Source organism: Populus euphratica, unplaced genomic scaffold (genome assembly GCF_000495115.2).
Source record: "Populus euphratica unplaced genomic scaffold, PopEup_1.0 scaffold235.1, whole genome shotgun sequence".
Lineage (NCBI taxonomy): Eukaryota > Viridiplantae > Streptophyta > Magnoliopsida > Malpighiales > Salicaceae > Populus > Populus euphratica.
In genome coordinates, this window is record NW_011500117.1 from 222,051 (window position 1) to 243,543 (window position 21,493).

General features: G+C 32.1%; 2 protein-coding genes across 5 annotated transcripts; both read left to right on the forward strand.

The window, feature by feature from the left end:
* The first annotated feature begins 3,567 nt into the window (after positions 1-3,567).
* LOC105109979 (shaggy-related protein kinase alpha-like) lies at positions 3,568-8,564 on the forward strand. 3 transcript variants are annotated; one of them, XR_839381.1, is made up of 14 exons: positions 3,568-3,811; positions 5,011-5,202; positions 5,347-5,439; positions 5,532-5,591; positions 5,709-5,981; positions 6,125-6,199; positions 6,389-6,445; positions 6,538-6,678; positions 6,771-6,821; positions 7,057-7,152; positions 7,244-7,327; positions 7,826-7,928; positions 8,018-8,166; positions 8,280-8,564. XR_839381.1 is itself a non-coding variant. In XM_011004864.1 (14 exons), the coding sequence occupies exons 2-13, from the start codon at positions 5,089-5,091 to the stop codon at positions 8,098-8,100; spliced, it is 1,230 nt and encodes a 409-aa protein (XP_011003166.1). In that variant the 5' UTR covers positions 3,568-3,811; positions 5,011-5,088; the 3' UTR covers positions 8,101-8,117; positions 8,280-8,564. The 3 variants fall into 3 exon arrangements, 2 of the variants coding, with proteins under 2 accessions (XP_011003166.1, XP_011003165.1); XM_011004864.1 differs by having other exon boundaries at positions 8,018-8,117; XM_011004863.1 differs by having other exon boundaries at positions 8,018-8,448.
* Positions 8,565-10,113: 1,549 nt separating this feature from the next.
* On the forward strand, positions 10,114-13,243 carry LOC105109980 (Pectin lyase-like superfamily protein). 2 transcript variants are annotated; one of them, XM_011004866.1, is made up of 7 exons: positions 10,114-11,392; positions 11,499-11,666; positions 11,875-11,919; positions 12,010-12,217; positions 12,313-12,394; positions 12,510-12,719; positions 12,822-13,243. In XM_011004866.1, the coding sequence occupies exons 1-7, from the start codon at positions 11,003-11,005 to the stop codon at positions 13,009-13,011; spliced, it is 1,293 nt and encodes a 430-aa protein (XP_011003168.1). In that variant the 5' UTR covers positions 10,114-11,002; the 3' UTR covers positions 13,012-13,243. The 2 variants fall into 2 exon arrangements, with proteins under 2 accessions (XP_011003168.1, XP_011003167.1); XM_011004865.1 differs by having other exon boundaries at positions 10,115-11,392; positions 12,510-13,243.
* The last annotated feature ends 8,250 nt before the right edge of the window (positions 13,244-21,493 follow it).

A 21,493-nucleotide genomic window follows, 5' to 3' on the forward strand; every position in this document is an offset into this window, starting at 1 on the left:
TTTTTTTTTTTTTTATTCCTACACGTGCATGAGAGTGTGGTCACGTACATCAAGTGGTAGACTTTGTAGGGTATCCTCATCATTTTCAGAAAATATGGCCGAAGAAGATAATCAATCACTTCATAATGAGAATAATGAGAATAACCGTGCTAGAACACTTAGAGACCACATGAATCCCACAAGAACAAGTGCACCATCATGCATAGTTTTTCCTCCCGATGCATCTCATTTTAATTTTAAACCAGGTATTATTCAACTTTTACCTTATTTTTATGGTTTTGAATTGGAAAATCCATACTTGCATTTAAGGGAATTTGAGGAGGTTTGTAACACATATAATGATTCAAATTGTAGCATGAACATCATCAGATTAAAGCTTTTCCTTTTTTCATTAAAAGATAAAGCTAAAACATGGCTATAAAATTTGAGACCAGGATCCATTCGTGCTTGGGATGAAATGCAACAACAGTTTAGCCCCTAGAGTTTTAAATTTTTGTGTTATTTTGATTTGTATTGTTTGAGAATTTTATGATTAGATTCTAAATTTTATTTTTATTGTATTTTAAGCCTTGTATGTTAAGAAATGGAAAGAAAGGGAGGAGAGAGAAATCATTCAGATGTTTATATTTTGAGGAGGAAACAAATTGATTTTAATGTTAATGATTTTTTACAAGTGAGTTGATAATTTTTATGTTGAAATGCATTAAAATAATATTTTTTATATTTTAAAAATTATTTTTGATATCAACGTATCAAAATGATCCAAAACATAAAAAAAAATTTATTAATTTTTTTTGAATTTTTTAAAAATATAGTTTGCACCATATTCTCAAACAACTTCTTCACTAGCACAACAACCACGCTGCATATCCAACTTTAATTAACAAAATACTAAAGCATTTTACTAAATTCCTGTTGCTACATCTATAAAATATTATTTATTATAATAATATTTTTTTCTTATTATTTTTTTAAGGTGTTTGAGAGCGTGATAATAGTTATTTTTTAAAGTATTTTTCATTACAAAATACATTAAAATAATTTTTTATTTTTTAAAATTATTTTTAACATCAGTACATAAAAAATTATATGAAAACATTAAAAATACATTAATTTAATGATATGAAAACATTAAAAATACATTAATTTAAAGAAAAATAAAAAATAAAAAATTTAAATTTTTTTAAAAGCGCTTTCAAAACATAAAGCCAAACACTCACAAAAAATAACCCAATTTTTTATTTTTTATAGTTTTTTATCATTCAATTTTAGATTATTTTGTGAAGATTTCTTTTTTAATTAGTTTATATATCAGTCCTATGGATTTTTTTTTTTAATTTCAACTTTCAATATTAATGAATTTTTTTTTAATTTCAACTTTCAATATTAAATATGTTAGAAGTGGTTTCATAGTTTTCTTCGATTTCCTTTTTATAAATATATTTTGATCTTATGTTTTAGATCGTAGATTTAACAAGTTAAATCGGGTTGACTTTGATTTTTTTGGATCATTTTTTCTAATTATTTTTTTTTAATTATATTCTTCGACATTGAGTTGGTTTGGAAATTAGGTTCCATAATTATTTTTCAATTTGCTTTCTATGTGATTATCTTAATTTCATAACTTGAGTGAAGTTTCAGAAGTTAACTCTATTTATTCTTAGCTTTTTTTTTTTAAATTGAGCTTCATGCTTTATTCTAATTTGCTTTTAAAGTTGAGCTTCATGCTTTATTCTAATTTGCTTGTCATGGAAGTAATTCGATCTTATAACCCGGGTCAAATGTTTGGTAGGTTAATCTAGGCGTGACCAAGGTTGGCTCGATTTATTTTTTTGTTTTTTTAATTGAATATTTTTCTATTTAATTTTATCTTTTAACAACTCAATTTTCTTCTTATTTATTTATTTATTTTTTCTTAATTTTATCTTTTAATATTAGATTGTTTAGAAATTAAGATTTGTATTTTTTAATTTGTTTTTATTAGAGTTATCTTGGTCTTATGAATTTAATTTCTTTTCTCGATTTCAACTTTTGACATTTGATATGTTAGAAGTGGAGCTTTGTAGTTTTTTTTGAAATTATCTCAATTTCATGATTAAGGTTATATGTTTAACAAGTTAGTATGAGTTGACTTGAGTTATTTTTTTAATTTATTTTTTAATTTTATTCTTCTGCATTAAGTTCGTTGAAAATTGAGTTTCATGATTTTTTTAATTTAATTTATATGAAGTTATCATGATTTCATGATATAAATTATAAATTTATTATATAAAGTTGACTAGAATATGTTTTTTTGTTATTTTTTAAAATTTATTCTTTAATATTAGGTTAATTAAAAATTAATCTTTATAATTTTTTTTTTATTTTTTTATAAAGTTATCATAATTTTATGATTAAAATTATAAATATATCATAATTTTATGATTGAAAAATACTTAAACCAAATATTTTTTTTTTTAATATCCCCTGCATTGTATTTATATTTTGAGTTTAAGATTAATTTTTTTTTATTATTTATTTTTACATTAAGAAAAATTGAATGTAACGGTGAATTATCTAGTTTCCATCCTATTTCTGTGGATATTTCTACTGCAGGGGCATCAGATCTTTGGAGGAGCTTGTCAAAAATTAGGATCTTGAGGCAAAACATTCATTGGACCCCAGGGAATGGCCTTCTTGTCCGTTTTGGCTGGAGCCATGGGTGCCAGGTGAGGGTGCGCTACTGTCTCGTGCTCACAGAATTGTCAATGAGGATTTCTTACAGCAGCGGGGGCAATTTTTTTAAGCTTAATTCGGGACTGGATGCGTTTTAATCTTCGGATTCTAAGGGCTGTTAAGGACAGTGCAGTATTAGTTTGGTGTTCGCTGCTGCTGTTACTTATGGTGTTGAAGAAATAAAAGCTCGTTTGAAGCTAGCTTTTCCTTTCCAAATAATCCCATACGCATTCTTGCTTATTCCATAAAAGTGGTGAATAGTGCTGCTGCTGCTGTTGCCGCTTCTAATCCAGCTGCTGTCCGCCATGAACTAGTCATTGGTTGGGCGATCCAAAAGCTGGGTTAAGTTGAACACTGATGGGCCTTTAATAAGATCTTGGTTACTGCCACTGCGGGAAGCCTCATCACATTGGTGTTCGTTCAGTGTTGTGAGCTGAGATTTAGGGTATTTTGTTAGGACTGGAGAGAGGCTGGAATGAAGGATACAGGAAGGCTTTGGTGGAGCCTGCTTCTGCTGTAGGTGCTCATCTTTAACTTCTTCGACATCTTTACAGGGTGATTATAGGAAGCTGTCTTCTTTTTCAACGCCCATGGCTGGTCATATCACGGAGCTAATAGAATTGCAGATTGACCTGCTAATCATGCGTCTGGAGTTGTTACTCCAAGGTTTTTTAAGCCTTGGTTTCTACAGCTTTTCTCTCCTTTTAATAATAATAATAATAATAATTAAAAAAAAAGAAACAGAGAGGAGACAGGGAAAGTGGAAGAGTGGGGTCCCGGCCAGTGTTGAACGGTCAAAAAGAAGGAAAGTGAAAAATACAAGAACAACACACTTATTTATGGCTTCTTTCTCTATCTGTGCCGAACAAAATAGAGTAGTACTTGGTAAAAACTTTCCAAAATCCAAACCAAAGAAAGCTACATCAAACTACCTTGTCCTGACCCTCTCTCTTTCTTCCCCCCCTCTTCTCTCTCTCTAGAGCCATAATCGATTCTTTAAAGCATTTTGCTTGTTGAAAACCGGTCATGAATTCGCCTCTCCCTGCAATACCCTCCCTTCATCCCCTCAATTTCTTGACCTGATCTGCAAGTCTAGGTAAGTTCCTCTTTTTTCTTTTTGCTCATTTTTATTTTTGATGGATTTCTTACAAGCTGGTTCTTTTTTTGAAGTTGAGTCCTTTTGTTTTTAGTTTCTGGATCAGGCTATTTACATTGTTATGCTTTGATCTGTGTGTGCATCAGGAAGGATCTTTACTTTTATTTCTTTTACTACTTGGTAGTTTATGCTGTTTTATCCTTTTCCTCTTGTGGTAATTACACAGAATTTGTGAGTCTTGTGGATCTTCGTTATCCTCTCATTTAATTTTGCTTGGCCTCTCTCTACTTAAAATGTGTTTTAGCGGGTGGCTTTTCAAAAACAAGCTTACATTTTTTATTAAAAAAACTTGCATTTTTGTTTAAGTGGAAAGAAATTAAAACTTAATAAATCCCATCTCAAGCAAACTTCCGTTTTGGCTTCTCTGGCAAAAACCCATCTCAGTTAAACTTATTTTGCTATGTCTTATGCCTTTTGTTGGCAGAGGTTAGCAGAGAGATGAGAAAAAACTGCCTAAACTAACGATGTGGGTTAGCCACTCCAAACTTGTTTGAGATTAATGATTTGTGTGTATGGTGAAAGAAATTAAATATCTTTCACCTTTCCTTGCCGTTTTCAGTGTCAGAATAACGCATGAATTTTAGTGTTTGACTGTTTACTTGAGTGCTGATAGGAGCTTGACTTGCAACTTTGTGTCCAATGGAGTTTGGCTATTAATTTCTATTTTAAGTTGATTAATTTCTTAACCTTTGACAGTATCTATTATCCCAAGTCTAATTGATCTTCAAATCTATCTATTTAGGGTCTGTAAGAAGCAGATGATTTGGTTGCAAAATTATTTTGTTACTACAAAATAATCTTTTATGACATTTTGTTTTTCATTGTCAGAGTTCTTTCTCAACATGGAATTTTTTAATTAACTCTTTGAGATCTTACTAAAGTCTTAATAACAGCACATTGCATGAATTTAAGTAGAATGCCAGTCGACATGCTGTAATGCTGGCACTTTGCATGGATGGCTCCTTATGCATTTATTTTTGTTCTTCTTCCTTGTGAAGATTGTTGTTGTGTGAAAGCTATATTTTATCAGCTTGCAAACTGTATTTAATATCAAAGGGTAACTCATTCCGCATATGCATTGATGATGTACCCTGTTTCTTTTACATGAAACAACTAACCTTGATTAGTCTTTTACACAGGTGAGTTACTGAATTTTTATGGTGCTAGCAAGGTGAATTTGTAAGAGGATCTTCTTGATTACTTTCTTTTTTGAGCAAATGGCTTCTGTAAGTGTTGTCCCTGCCTCTGGATTGCGAGATACACGTGGAAACACAACTGGTATTGATAAGTTGCCTGATGAGATGAATGGCATGAAAATTAGTGATGACAAGGTATACTAGCTGCCATCTCCTCCAACTTGCTATTATCCATTTCCTCCAACTAGCTATTGTCATCTGTTTCATTGCCCATCACTTGTGTTGATTGCTTGGTTTCTATATTATTTACCTGGTTGAAAAATGTCTAATGTTGGACAGGAAATGGAAGCAGCTGTGGTTGATGGTAATGGAACCGAGACAGGTCATATAATCGTCACGACTATTGGTGGCAAAAATGGCCAGCCAAAGCAGGTTATTATCTTTAAATTCTAGCCTCTTGGTGAAATATATTCTAGTGTTGTTTTCATTTTGTGATGATATAATTTAATCCCTGATGAATGCAGACAATAAGCTATATGGCTGAGCGTGTTGTTGGGCATGGATCTTTTGGACTAGTGTTCCAGGTAAGTTGTTATCTAGATATAATATTCATTTTTTTTTAGCTGTATGATTCTCATACAGTTTGGATGAGGCACTAAATTTTCTGCTATTTCGTTTTTCTCTGTGGTATGGGTATTCAGGCGAAATGTTTAGAGACTGGTGAAACTGTTGCTATAAAAAAGGTTCTGCAAGATAAAAGGTACAAGAACCGGGAGCTGCAAACCATGCGTCTTTTAGACCACCCTAATGTAGTGTCTTTGAAACACTGTTTCTTCTCAACAACTGAAAAAGATGAACTCTATCTTAACCTGGTACTTGAGTATGTCCCTGAGACCATCCATCGTGTAATCAAACACTACTATAAGATGAGTCAAAGGATGCCTTTGATATATGTCAAACTTTACTTTTATCAGGTATGAGTTGTATATGTGCTTTCTGTCCTATTTGAAGTGTGTTTGTTATGCACTAGATATAGGTTATATGATAAGTGTTTTTACAAGTGGAGTTTATTAGCTTATGGCTCTTATTTGATCCTTTTTTTCTTACTCATCAACAGATTTGTAGAGCTCTTGCTTACATTCACAATAGTATTGGAGTGTGCCATAGAGACATAAAGCCTCAAAATTTATTGGTACGTTGACAAGGGTGCCTGGTTTTTCTTTTACTTGGAGTAGCACCTGCAATGTGGAACATTTGTGCAGCAAACTACTAAATGTGCTTTTAAGATGGCATTGTAGTGTTCTTGTAATATTCTGATCCTATTTCAATGCTTGTATTATTACTTTCTCTATTGTGAATCTCCTTTTTTTATTTGTCATAGGTGAACCCACATACGCACCAAGTGAAACTATGTGACTTTGGAAGTGCAAAAGTTTTGGTATGGATTTTTCTGTGCTGGAATTATTATCATTCTTTGAGTTATGATATGTATATAAGATATATTATTCTAATTCTGATGACTTTTGACAGGTTAAAGGCGAACCAAACATATCTTACATATGTTCTAGGTACTATCGAGCACCTGAACTTATTTTTGGTGCCACTGAGTACACCACGGCCATTGACATCTGGTCTGCGGGATGTGTTCTGGCTGAATTACTGCTTGGACAGGTAGGTGGCTTTGTTTTTTTACAAGTTTGTTTAGCTGTATTGTTTTGGGGTTAGTAAATTATACAAGTAACATATATTTTTATTGGTGACAGCCTCTCTTTCCGGGTGAGAGTGGAGTGGACCAGCTGGTTGAAATTATAAAGGTAATAATTGTTTCTGATACTTAAAAAAGTTCTAGATTGGTCTGTATAAGAAAAATCCATTTTCAGTTTTTCTACCATCTGATCCAGTACAATTGGTCAAGAGGTTAAGTTTTAATTATAATGAACTTAGAGGAAGCATTCCTTGTTATGTTGCTGAGATTTGAAATTTCTAGCTTTCTTTAACTGCCTGTGCTGTAAGTTCTTTTCCCTTACAATTTATGTGATTCTCATGCAGGTTTTGGGTACCCCGACAAGGGAGGAAATCAAGTGCATGAATCCTAATTACACAGAGTTCAAATTTCCTCAAATTAAAGCTCACCCATGGCACAAGGTACCTGAAAATATTGCTTCTGCCTTGTCTCTACAAAATAAACTCGTACAAATGATCTGAATTTCACTTCTTTGCGTCCTGTGATTGCTAGATATTCCACAAGCGCATGCCTCCTGAAGCTGTGGACCTTGTCTCAAGACTATTGCAGTACTCTCCAAACCTCCGAAGCACAGCTGTGAGTATAAAATTCCAGCTAGATGAAATGAAAAATTATTCTTTGAATGGCCTTTTCTTCCCTCAATACCTACTCTGTTGCTTTTTCTGATTGTAAATATGGTGTCCTTGTACAAAGATACCTCCAGGTTCATGCCTTTTGACACTTTGTATTTTGTTTCTTGAAGTCGTTCCAGGCACATAATGCATCTTTTTGTCATTGACTCAGCTGTACCGTTTAAGACATGAAACAGATCTCAGGAATCCCCGTTCCAGATGTCCTGCTTTTCTGCAGAATATTAGGGAAACAGGGAACCCCAATTAGGCATTCACCTTCTTGACTTGTAGTTGAGCTTTCTATTGTATGTGTGGTGTTTTCTATTGTATGTGTGGTGTAGCATCGATTGAATGAACGAGTTCTTTAGGTTTTAGCTGTAAGCTTTTGTTTTGTGGCTGCCCTTTTTTAGTAACAGTGCTTTTGGTTTATTTATTTATTCTTATAATTTATTTTGTAATGCAGCTGGAGGCTTTGATCCATCCCTTCTTTGATGAGCTGCGTGATCCTAATGCCCGTTTACCTAATGGACGCATCCTTCCACCACTGTTCAACTTTAAGCCTCATGGTAATGACCTGTTCTCAATATTCATCCATTAATTCCTTCGAAGTTCCTGTTTATGATTGTTATTGATTTCTCTCTACTCTACGTGTCAGAGCTGAAAGGAGTACCATTTGAGATGCTTGTCAAGCTGATCCCAGAACATGCAAGAAAGCAGTGTGCCTTCCTTGGGTTGTGATGCTGTCCTTTCTGGCGGTATGCTCCTTGCAGAAAATGGTGCTCCACTGTAGAGAAGTAGCTAGTGGCCTGTTTAATGTGGAACCATATGCAAGCTGTGTTATTTGTTGCATCCCCAGTTTAATTTATTCCATTTTTATAATTATTTTGAAGTTATGTTCATCTTCTATCTTTGTGTAGAGAGCAGGTAAAGAAGGCTCTGCGTAGCATGTTATTAAGACCTCCATGGCATTACTGACCCTTAATCTTTAAGTGAAAGACAAGTTGCAACTTATGTAATTTTCTTGGCTACAATTCGATCCCAAGGATTACATTGAAAGAAGATTTCTGTTTCCTCTGTTTTTATTTTTTTTGGCTGCAAAACAGATTAAGCAACCCATAATTCTCAGCTTGATCTATCCTCCTTGCACGATTAATGGATGTCAAGTAGACCAGCGGGGGCTTGTCCGTACAGGATTTATTCAATGAAATGTATTAGAAGGGTTAAGAATGGATGGCGTTTTATTTGAGAAAGTGAATTAAATGAATACTCTGTATGTGGGGTTGAAAATATTAGACTTCATTAGTCGGCATGTTAGGCGGCGGATTTGTTGGGTCCCAAATTTCAAAAGCGAGCAGCGTCAATGGCTTACTTTTGCTCCTAACTACAGCGCTTTTAGACATGCGTGGACTGGGAGTAATGATGGAACCGCCATAGCATCTTCTGCTCATAAAGAATAATGGGACATCAAGATGGATTTTGCCTCGTCTCCATGTCAGGCGTAGTGATCTGAGAAATGATTAATAAGCCCAAAGCATAGCAGTGGAGATGGTTTGGTTTTTTTTTTTTTTTTTTTTTTTTTTTTTTTTTTTTTTTTTAATAAACCACAATCTCTAGTCTGAGACAGTCATTCGTTTCCTACTTGTGCCTTCAGCAAGCTTTAGTAATCTTTCTAGGCTTGAATTCGATCTATTCTTAGCATTGGTGGTATCCATAGCATTGGTGCAGACTTGGTCTTCTTGATATGAATCAGGAATCCAGGCAGTACGATTTTCAAAGAGGAGACAAGAAGGGGGTTCGATGACTTGTAAATTGAAACGTTCTGGGTTCTGTTGCAAAAGACATTCTGTTGATTGAGAATTCTGCCAGGTACAGATTCCGAATTCGGAAGGTATGGTGGCAACACCGAATAAGATATAATGGATTTATTTTAACAAATGGTTGTTTTGATTTAAGCATGCTTCGTCACACCACTTTAAGAGTTTGTAAAATGAAAAATATACTACAGAAGACAGAATCCATGCTGCATGTAGTCTCAAGATGATAGGAACCTTAGTGAAATGCTGAACAAGGTGATCCATACCAATCTTCGCGTTAACCATTTGATCTTTAGATCACTGGAAATGGACGTGTCAATCATTATGACTTTGAATTAGCGTGCTGTTCTGCTTTGATTAACTTGCAGAAAATGTTATGTCATTGGATACTAAAATCATATTACTAGCAGAAATGCTTCTAAAAACTGTTCATGGGTACAGATAATAAGCACTAAACCCCTCAAGTGGACATCAGTGGATATATATCACCGAAAGGGGCGATGAGAGAAACCATGATCAGACATGTTTGCATTGATCTGGTCGGTTATAAGATAAGCTTCAACAAGCCTTACCAGAGCTCCAAGTGAAGTTTCCACTACAAGGAAAGATAAATTAATTTTAGGCAGACATTCACCCTCCGGTTCCTAAAGCCGACCACTTCCAGAAAGTGGATGTTTGCCTTTCTGTATCTTTCGAATCGTACATGAGCGTATTAACTGCAAAACAAGGGGTTGAAGTGACAGTGAGTTGATTAAGCTATTTCAATAAAAAGCTGATGGTTACCAATATTTGTCCTTTCACCCTTCAATTCCATTGCTTACATGACAGGCTATTTTTCCCACTGAGATGGAAGTTTCTTTCTGTGGAGATGCTGCAATATGCTGTAACAAGACCTTTGACAACTAATAAGCATTTTCCATGTTTCAATACATAAGTAGGAGAACATAAGTGTTGGGCTAAACATTTCCTTGATCACTAATAATCATATTCAAAATACCATATGCATATACAGCTCAAGAGCCATGGAAATGATTCAGTTTAATCTGTTTTCCCACAAGCAGGGGTTTTGCCATCATCATCCATAAGTGCATGTGTCTATTGATCAGCTGTGTTGAACTGCACATAGGCCCCAAACCAGAGGTGTTTTCAGATAGAGCTTCATTTGTTACACTGCTTAATTTAAACAATGCTGAAATCTAGGAAGAGATTTCACTAATTTCAGTGCCAGTCACAAAATCAATTTCGATCCTCTCATACAGGTATGGTGTCAAACTTACACCTATTACAAAACGTGATATCGCTGAAATAACCAAATTGGGGACCGATGAAAGTGAGAGTTATGGGAGGAACACGGGGGCTTATCGACTCTTGCTATTCCTTTGACCTTTTTCCCGAACAGTCATCGGCAGACTCCACATTCTCAAAGAAAAAAAGAAAAGCCAAAGCCTACAAGGAACTCGGTCGGTTCCCGCCGCCAAAGCCATTAAAAGAAGTGGTAAGGTGCAAGTGTTTTTCAAAGCCACCTCCACTATCCACTCTTATTATAAATATGGAAACAGGGCTTTCTGGCTCTGTATACTTTCCAAAGCCAAACTTGGTCTTTGTCAAGTTGCTCTAGTGCACGCAGTGGTCACTTGAACAAGCATCTTGCTTGTTTCAACTTCAAATATTAATTGTCAGGTAGTTTTTTATCTAGTTTATGATAATTCGTAGTGCAAAAGCAATTCAAACATTTTTTTTTTTTTTGAGTTCCGGCAAGTGGAAAGACTCTAGAAGAGTTCTCTTTTGTTTCCACCATTTAAGACATCTACCAAGTTGAGCTTAACATGGAGCATTCTCGTCTCTCTTTACTAGTATTTGGCATTTCTTTCATTTGCTTCTTCCTTTGCACCCAAGCTAGGTGGCATAACCATACAAAACACCACAAACACAATAATAATCACAGATCACCCACAATTTCCGAACCTCCCACGCCTCCACCTGAGTCCGCTGATCCTTCAGATGGGAGTGGCTATAACTCTAGTGGAGTTTTTGATGTACGAAATTTTGGGGCTATAGGTGATGGTATAATAGATGATACGGACGCGTTCAAGATGGCATGGGATGCGGCCTGCAACCAAGTTGATCCTGCTGTCATCCTTGTTCCTTATGGTTTTGATTTCATGATCCAATCTACAATTTTCTCTGGTCCTTGCAAAGATGGTCTAGTGTTTCAGGTAATATTATTTGCCAGTCATTTCAGGTTCTTCTTTGTGCCTTTTAAGGTTTGAAAAGACTTACTAATTCTGGTAATTGATTGGTTATATTCTGTTCATTGAGAAGGTTGATGGGACTCTTATGCCACCTGATGGACCTGATTCTTGGCCACAGAAGAACAGCAGACGTCAATGGCTTGTATTCTACAGAATAAATGAAATGTCACTTCAAGGAGGTGGTGTAATATATGGCAGAGGAGAGAAATGGTGGGATCTTCCTTGTAAACCCCACAAGGTACTGCTGAAACAATTCTTTCAATCTGAAATATTTGGGTTGGCTTTGTGTTAGTGATTCATGCCAGGAATAAATGGAACTCATTAATTTTGTAAATATATGATAAAAAAACTAGCATCCCTGACAAGCCATTTCTTGAAAAACTCTCTACAGCCTGAAAAAATTTGGGTCGACTTCGTGTTGCTGATTCTTTACGTTTATGGCACAGGGAATAAATGGAACAACAATGCCTGGACCTTGTGATAGTCCAACTGTAAGTCATCTACACTTGAACCTTTTATTTTCACGCCCAATTCAAAATATTCTTGAATTCTTTCAGTAAAACCTAACACTTGAAATACAGGCCATAAGGTTCTTCATGAGCTCAAACCTAACTATCCATGGACTTAAAATCAAGAATAGCCCGCAGTTCAACCTCAGATTTGACAACTGCAAGAATGTTCATGTAGAATCAATTCACATTACCGCTCCTGCCTTAAGTCCCAACACTGATGGAATTCACATAGAGAACACCAATGGTGTTGGGATATATAATTCGGTGATTTCTAACGGTTAGTCAGAACATATAAATCTTTCTCATTTCCATTGACAGCTTCCCTCAAAAAGCTCACTAACATCAAATTGTTCAACATTCACCTGTTCATAGGCGATGATTGTGTATCAATAGGGTCAGGTTGTTTTGATGTGGACATAGAGAACATCACATGTGGACCAAGTCATGGAATCAGGTATGTACAGAATGTTATATATAAGGCTCTAATCTTGGAATTTTGTCTGTCACATTTTCTTGGACTTATAGGTTAATCTTTTTGCAAATTTCCCCTCTGATCGTATTAAAACCAGCATCGGGAGTCTAGGAAATCACAATTCACGAGCCTGTGTTTCCAATATCACAGTCAGGGACTCGGTGATTAGAGTCTCGGATAATGGAGTTAGGATCAAGACATGGCAAGGTGGATCAGGAGCAGTATCAGGAATAACATTCAGTAATATTCACATGGACTACGTCAGGAATCCGATTATAATTGACCAATTCTACTGCCTCACCAAGAGGTGCGCCAACCAAACATCTGCCGTTTCAGTATCAGAAATTCTCTATGAAAACATAAAGGGAACTTACAATATTCGCAGTTCACCAATACATTTTGCGTGCAGTGACTCCCTCCCATGTACCAACATAACACTCTCAGATATTGAGCTTCTTCCTGCTGAAGGATATTCAGTACTGGATCCATATTGTTGGAATGCATATGGAGATTCACAAACCCTCACTATTCCTCCAGTTTCTTGCTTGATGGAGGGCATTCCCGGATCAATCTTGAATAATGAGATGCATTATTGTTGACTCAACTGCTACCTAGAGCCTTTTCGAATCTTTTCTCCATCCAATCCCATCTGAAGCGCTAATGGTTTTATGGCCTTCTAAATATACTCTTGATGATTATCCAACAAAAAAAATCCCTTCTGAAGAGTCAGGCAATTTCAAACTTTTTTTTTCATCATCCAAACTCCAAATATTTTGTATATATAACATGTTTAGTGCAATGAACGCCTTCAGCATATCTCTTTTACCTTAACTGATGGGGATTTATTGGTTGTGATTCAAATGATCACAGAATTCATGTAAACAGGCAAACCGCAGAACAATTGAAGTACAGTAAAGAATCATCGATATGAACAGAAGTCGCATTAAAATCGGCAATAAACGAGTTTATTTGTTGCAAGAACGAAAGAAAAGAGTTTCCAAACACTCTCATCAGAAATCACAAATTAATATCACAAAAGTATCCAATAAGGTTTAACAATTGATGTGTAAGAGCATAGTAATATGGCTGAGAGAGGAAAGGGAAATTCATTGGAAAATGATGTAAGAAAGAAAGTAATCGATTGTCATGATTTTAACATGGTATTAAAGGGTTTTATTTGATAAAAAAAGTTCAATAATGATGTTTTTATTTTTTACTTTCATCTTATATGAAAACATAGATTGGTCTCAAGAATTTTTTTTTATGGATTTGATTTTGTATTTTTAAATTGTTTTTGGATATTTTTTTCGCTTGATAAATTGGTTTTGAGTATAAAAGTATTTATTAAGTGCTTCAAGGTGAAAATAAATTTAAAAATAATTTTTACATGAAAAAACATTTTCTTAATTTTTTAACCATTATAATAGTTGCTGAATTATAAGCAGTAAATGATGTGTTATTTTTCATAATAAGCAATGTTTTATTTTTTTTTCCTTAAAAAAAAAAAATATATGGTCTAGACCGTGCAAACCTGGTGGCCCACGTACCTAGGTTTTTTTTTTAAGGTTTGAGCATGCTAGGCCACTCAAGCTTGGGAGCTTAGCTTGACAGCTTTTTGTTAGTTTTTAATTTTTTTATTCTCTTTATTTTTTTCTTTGATTTTTATTTTTTTTAATTTCAACTTTCAATATTGGGTTTGTATTAATTTTTTTATTGGCTTTTTTCTTTCAATAACTTTAATATTTGGTTGATTTTGAATTAATTTTCATAATTTTGAATTTGCTTTTTATAAGGTTATCATCGTCTCAAATAAACATCATAATATTTGATATGTGCAAGATTTTATAAGAGGATATTTTTTTATCATATAATTAAGTAAAAATAATTTTTTTTAAAAAAAAACCAAATTTATCAAACCTAGTGAAGTCTACAACTTGAGTAATGAATTTGACTTGTTAAGCCATGAAGTTTGAGTCGATCCAATAAATCACATCTAAATCTTTAAAAAAATGATGTCATTTTAATTTTTTTAAAGCTAACAAAATATTTTTTATATCATTCAGGTCGTCTTTGAACTCACCAAGTCAATTAGGTCATATTAGAACAACTCCTATATAATTTAAATTTATACTAGTGATACAACAATGAGGTTTCTTGGTTAATCTATAGGTTAGGCTTAATATATGTTATTTTTTATCCGACCTGTAACATAGCACGAACTTGTACTTTTTATCCGATGATTAGTACTTAAAAGTGCATTTTTATCATGGTAAACTAGTACTAAAAAAGGAGGGAAAATTATTATATTTATAACATTTATTATAAGAGGAGGGGAAATCACTATTCCCTTCTCAAGAAACATTATTCCATAAAATAATATGTTGGTTTGTTTTTTTTGTTTTTTTATAAGGTTTAAGTTTTGTTTTTCTAGAATTTTATTCTTAAACACTCGTTCTAGTATGAACTAACTATATTTCAAGACATAGTTGAAGAAAAGGCTAGCTACTCTAATACTAATGATGCTTAATCCTTTGAAGGTAAAAGTATAGAATTCAATCATATGCTTTTCTAAGAGAATTCGTTATGAAAGAAAGAGAACTACCTTTTTTTCTTTGCTAACAAAAGCCATTTTGGTCATATTCTTTCAAACATCAACCCCCAAAATCCTACCTTCTTTCTTTTCATATAGTGGAACTCCTTCTTCATGAGTCATATTATTTTTTTATTTGTAATTTTTTTTAATTTTATCCTTCAAAATTGAAGTTTTTTTATTTGTAATTTTTTTTTAATTTTATCCTTCAAAATTGAATTTGCTAGAGATTAGGTTTTATAATATTTTTTGAATTTCTTTTAATGAGATTATCGTAATATCATGCACTAAGTTATATGTTTGACAAGTTAGCTCATATTTGTTTTTATCCTTTTTAATAGATTTTTTATAAATTTTATCCTTTAACATTTGGTTGATTTAGAATTAGGCTTTAGAATTTTTTTTATTTGATTTCAATGAGGTTATTCTAATCTTATGATCTAGATCACGAGTTTGGCGAATTTAACCTAGGTTGACTAGGGTCATTTTTTGTGTTTTTTTATTGAATTTTTTTTTTCAATTTCATCGTTCAATATTTGAAGTGAGTTTCATAATCTTTCTTTTATTTTTTTTATGAGGTTATTTGAATCTCATGACCTAGGTCATGAGTTTGAAAAGTTAACCCGAGTAAGTCTAGATTTTTTTTTCGGGTCTATTTTAATTGATTTATTTTTAGTTTTATTCTTTAATATTAAGTTGATTGAGAATTGATATTAATTTTTTTTTCTTGATTTGCTTACTGTAGAGTTATCATGATCTCATAAATTGAGTTGTGAATTTGGTAGGTTAACCTATGTTGACTTGAGTTATTTTTTGTATTATTTTAATTAAATTTTGTTTTCAATTTCATAATTCAATATTGGGGTAATTAAAAATTTAGCTTCTTAATTTATTTTGATTTACTTTATATGAGGCTATTCCAATTTCATAACTTGGATCACGAGTTTGAAAAGTTAACATGGGTTAACTAAAGTCAGATTTTTTTGAGTTTTTTTAAATGATTTTTTATTTCAATTTCATCCTATAACATCTGGTTGATTAGAAATGGAGCTAATTTATTTCATTTTATTTTTTATAAAGTTATCATAGTCTCATAACCTGAGTCATGAATTTTACCTTATGTTTACATAGTCAGTTATTTCCTTTGCAATTAATAAGGTTTGTCACTTTATGCATGCTCTTTTTAAGGAGTAATGGTGTATCTGATGTTATATTCATGGTATGTCTCATTCTAACTTATCCTTTATTATCTCTCATGATCTCCTCTTGTATGGATGTAGAAACTCTAATTGGGCTAGTAATCTTCATGATCACAAGTCTATAAATGCTTATTATAACACCCTAAAACTTGTATTTACTATAATTAATGATGCTTTAAAATAATGTAAGAATGGAAAGAAGTAGAGGAAAAGAAGTCAAAGAACTAAAGAAAAAGAAGGTCCAAAATGCAATTATCAATTTAAGTACGTGAAGTAGGCCAACAATTAAGTTAGTTAAGTATGACAATTTTACATAGTCATATAGGTAAAATCGCGCAAGTTTTGGCGTTATCATGCTTGTGAGCTGTCAATAGAAAGGGAGGAATGTACTCTATTGTAAAATATTTAGTAGTAACTATAATTTTTTTCATTTTATTGAACTTAAAAGAAAGCTAAACACCATCTTATAAACTAACACTAGCCATCCAAATGTTCAAAGAATAAATTATGGAGTATTGAAGCTTAAATTCAATAGAATTATTAGAAAGGAAACCAAAGATAGATTGTGAGGTTATAAAAGAAGAAAAAAATAAAGAGTGAGTAAAGGAAAAATGGCTAAATATTAAAGTGGATGATTCAACTATTTTGTAAGCATAAATTATATATTTTTAGAAGTTTTTATATCCAGAATTTATATAAATGCTTGTTGAATTTTTAGAATTCATGTATAAATCCTAACCTAAGTGTTGAATGGAAACTTCATATGATAATTACTAGTTAAAAGTATATTTACTAAAAATTGAACACTGATTTATTCTATTAAAGTAAAATATGTGTTTTATACCAAATGTTGTTTGATATAATAACATATGATACATGAAATTGTGGTTACCTATAGGCTACATATGCTATCATTAAGGCAATATATATGTCATAACTTCATTTCAAGTTTCCCCTCAAATTATCATTTTCTTTTAAAATGAAAAGTAATAAAAATTAAAAAGGTCGGCAACTTGGTAAAAACAGGTTGAGAGCAGTTTAAAGTGCATAGAGAAATCAAGTTGGAGTTTTGGATAAAATTTGGAGCTCAGTTGTTCCCCATTATACCCATGACCAAAGGATTATTGAATGAATCTACATAAAAATTAAGTATGAGAAATTAATTAGACGTTTAATAGGTCAATTTAATTTAATCATAGACCTAATTAAATAATTAATTAAGTGCAAGGACTTAATTGAACTTTTAAGGGGTCAAATTAATTTTATTTGGTATTTAATTGGTGAAAAAAACTAAGTTTGGGAGCTTAATTTGGGCTTAATTGAAAATATTAGAATTTAAGAGGACCAAATTTAATTTTTTCAAACCTAATTGGGTGAAATCAAGGATGACATTGTAATAAAATCAAAGTTTAGGGATCAATTAAGAACCACATTAAAGAAATTAGAAACCAACAACAAACTTGTAAAACATGCGAAACTCTAGTGATTGAAATTGGGGCCAATTTAAAAAAAATTAAAAGTTAAATGATCATTTGAGGACCTATTTATATAAATTAGAAACAAATGACTAGAATAGAAATGATGTTGAATTTCAGGTTGTGTTTTAGTTTGGCTAGAGTGAAATTACATGAAATTGAAAGTTATAAGGTAATTACAGGTGCAATTAAAAGAAGTTAAGAGATTAGAGACTAATTTGACTTTTGATCAAATTTCAATTTTAGAACCCTAATTAACCATAGGTTATAAAAACACCTTCATTTCATTTAAATAAAACAATATGTTTTGGCCAAAATGACGCTCTTTTGATAAGTCCAAATATTAAAAAATAAAAGTGAATTTAGATGACTTGTCATCTGGCTATATAGATCTTTTTTCTCCTTAAAAACATCAAGAAAATTGGTTTTGTTACCATCTTCCCAGTCCAAAATCACCCTATCTCTTTTTTGAACAAAACAATAAATATACCACCTCATATCTTGAATGTTGTACTTATAGCTAAATAAAATATAAGTTTTTTATATATATATATAGCCTTGAAAGCATTGCTACAAAAGCCATAACCCATGCCCTAACCAACCAGGTTGGCTAGGGCTTTGCAACACTACAAAGCTTGAACCTCAATATTAATGGATGGATGTGATTAATTTTTATACATTAATTAGAGAGAATGGTCCAGTAACCCTAAAAAGGATCCCTATGACCCTTTAAAATAGAAGGCAAAGGACCATAAAAACAGAGGACAAAAGGAAGGAGGGGAGAATAAAAAGAAGCAAAAAAGAGGTTACCTTTTAAACCATAGATCCTCACCATTGTTACCAAGCTCTCCACTTACTCTCAGACACACAACTACGTGACCACACTCACTATCACTCAAGGAAAGAAACTAAAGAGGCAACATCTTTAAATAAGGTAAGTTTTCAACTTTGACGAGGAGGTGTAGTGTAATAAGCATATCCCCTCCCTTTCCATTTTGTTTTCATTGTTATCTTCTGCATTTAGTGTCCTTTATGTCTTTTCTTAAAGCTTTTTATTAGTTTGAATGCAATGAGTGCTTGCTTTTTATGTTTAACCATATCATGTTTTAGTATGCATATGTGTGTTTACGTGTTCTTAAAGGTTTAGTTTGGATGTTTAGTTTTGTCTCTAAGGTGATAAATATTAGGTTGAAATATATTTTTAGCATGTTTTGATTGTTTAAGGTAGTAGGTAAAGTCTTTATAGCAATACATATTAAAGGTTTGGTTGTTGTTTATTTGTAATGTTTTTAGACCATTGTTAGTGGTTAGTTAAGTTTGTTTAAGCTAAATGAATGTTTCTTTATAGTTAACAATGTGAAAAAAAAACCCTATGAAATAGTGTTGGAATATGTTTTTGGTCTTCAATAGGACATATGCTATGTTTATTGTTTAACATTTGATTATCTAATTCTTGTTTTTTTTTAATGGTTAAAATAAGTTTTGTTGAGTATGCTTAAGCTTTGATTGCTAAGTTTAGTATGTTCTCTAGGCTCTTAATGCATTGTTTTTCCCGTCGAGTTGCATATCTATCATATTGAGTTTTTTGGGTTTTTGTATTTTTGTTCTGTGCAATGTTATTCTCAAGAACATTACCTTAACTACATGATTTGGATTAGTTTTGGTACCTTTTTTAGCACTAACCAATTCACACAACCTTGTTCACTAGTAATCTAGGTTTTTTTTTTAATCTTAATAATATGTTGTTTATGATTTTAACCTTAGAGTTCTTGGTTTTAAACTAGAACCATTGCTGGCCAAATCATGATGTCGTGTGATAATCGAAGTGAATAGGTGTTAGATTATTAAACCTTGTATGATTTATAATCTTTTTGTGCCCTTGGTTATGCTATATCTCATCGATGATGAGAGTTTCATTTTCTAGGTTTATGAAGAACATTCATCGTGTTCTATATTTTATATGCGTGTTAATTTGTTTTTTCAAAAAAAATTTATGTTTTTCGTGTCTTTTTTATTTGAATATGTTTTTATATATTTACTTTGTTTTAGGTTTGTTTTCAGGTTAAACTAGAGTTTTAGGTTTGTTTCATGGTCAAACCATTGATTTCGGGTCAACCCGATCGGTTTGACTTTAGGTCAATTAAGTTTGGTCTTGTTTATTTGGCAAGTATTTTAATAAAGTTTTTTTTTTTTTTTACTTAAAGGCGTGTTTGGTGAACATGCCATTAGGCTTATTTTGACAACTTCATTCAAAGAGAAAATAGTTTTTTTTGCCAAATTGGCCTTAGATGAATTTGCAAAAATTCTAAAAACTTTCAAAGGTAATTTTAAAATATTTATGGGTTCCTTGCATGTTTGTCTAATTATTTCACTTAATATCGGGGTTGTAAACTTATTTTATAAGATACTGACCCGAAATTAAAAATATCCACTTCTTGCTAAAATTTCAAAAAAATCCAAAAATTTCTAAAACATTTCCTCATTCCAAAAATACAAAAAAAATAAATGTTTTATTTTATGTGCATATGGTCAAACTCTAAAATTTTCATGCATATTTTATGCAAAAAATAAAAATTATATTCTCATCATACTTTTAAAAATACAAAAAAATCAGTTAATGGATATCACAACAAGTTTGTGATTATCAATTAGGATTTAAACAAATTTTTCTAAGCTTTAAAATGATTAGATGTTAACCTGATGAGATAAAAATCTTTTTTTGAGGACTTTTTGTAAATCTTGAACAAACTTTTCTAAGCTTTAAAATGATTAAATGTTAACCTGATGAGATAAAAATCTTTTTACTGAGAAAGACTTTTCTCAAAACTTAGATAGACTAATAAATAAAAACACGACTTAAAACAAACAATAAGATAACTTATTATAATACTAGGTGGTGACTAGTTTCTTTATCAAGATTTTCATAAATCATTAGAATTTTTAATGAGTATGATACTGAGTGATGACTCTTATTTTTTTTATTTTTTTATAAAAAATAAATTTATTTTTTTTATTTTTTTTACAAAAAACAAATTTTTTTTATCTTTTCTATTCACATCATTCATAATAATTCTGACATGACAAAATAATTATTATAATCCCGTATACATAACTATATGAATATAAGATATGAACATTAAAGTGTCCTACACTTGTGCAAATAATATGTCAATGTGATGTTGGGCCTCAATATTGAAAACTTGTGAAGTTTCCCATGCTTAGTAGTCTAATCATTCACGAGGTATGCTTGTTTCAGAGTAATAATGAAAGATGGCTCATGTGATAGGCTACCACCCAAAGTGTTTTTGAAATCCTAATTTTTAGTGTGACCTGAATAGTATTGTGATATATTCCATGAGTCATTACACATGTAAATACATATGTAAATATATCATGTATAAACACTTTTAATGTGTAATTCCTAACTAGGATAAACAAAACAACAAGATATCATGTAAGTTTTTTTTTTTTTTCCCAACCCACAATTATCCTGCGATGGTATATTACGGCACAATATATATATATATAAGACCCACAGGAAATCACAGTAGAACAACTAGCCCTCTCTCCTCTGAAAGAGACATTTTTCCTATTTAATCTACAAGATTCTCTGACTCTTTCATTCTCCTTGTTTTTATTTTCAACCTCCTTGGCTTTGTTATTTTGATTAATTACATGTTCACCAATGGATGCTTGGATGGAGGTGGTTTCTACCTCCGGTCATCGAGAAAAGAAGTATTCGATGGTTTGTTTATTTATTTATGAGTGATAAAAAACGACTACACAGCTGAAAGGAAAGCAATCAATTGACCCCTTC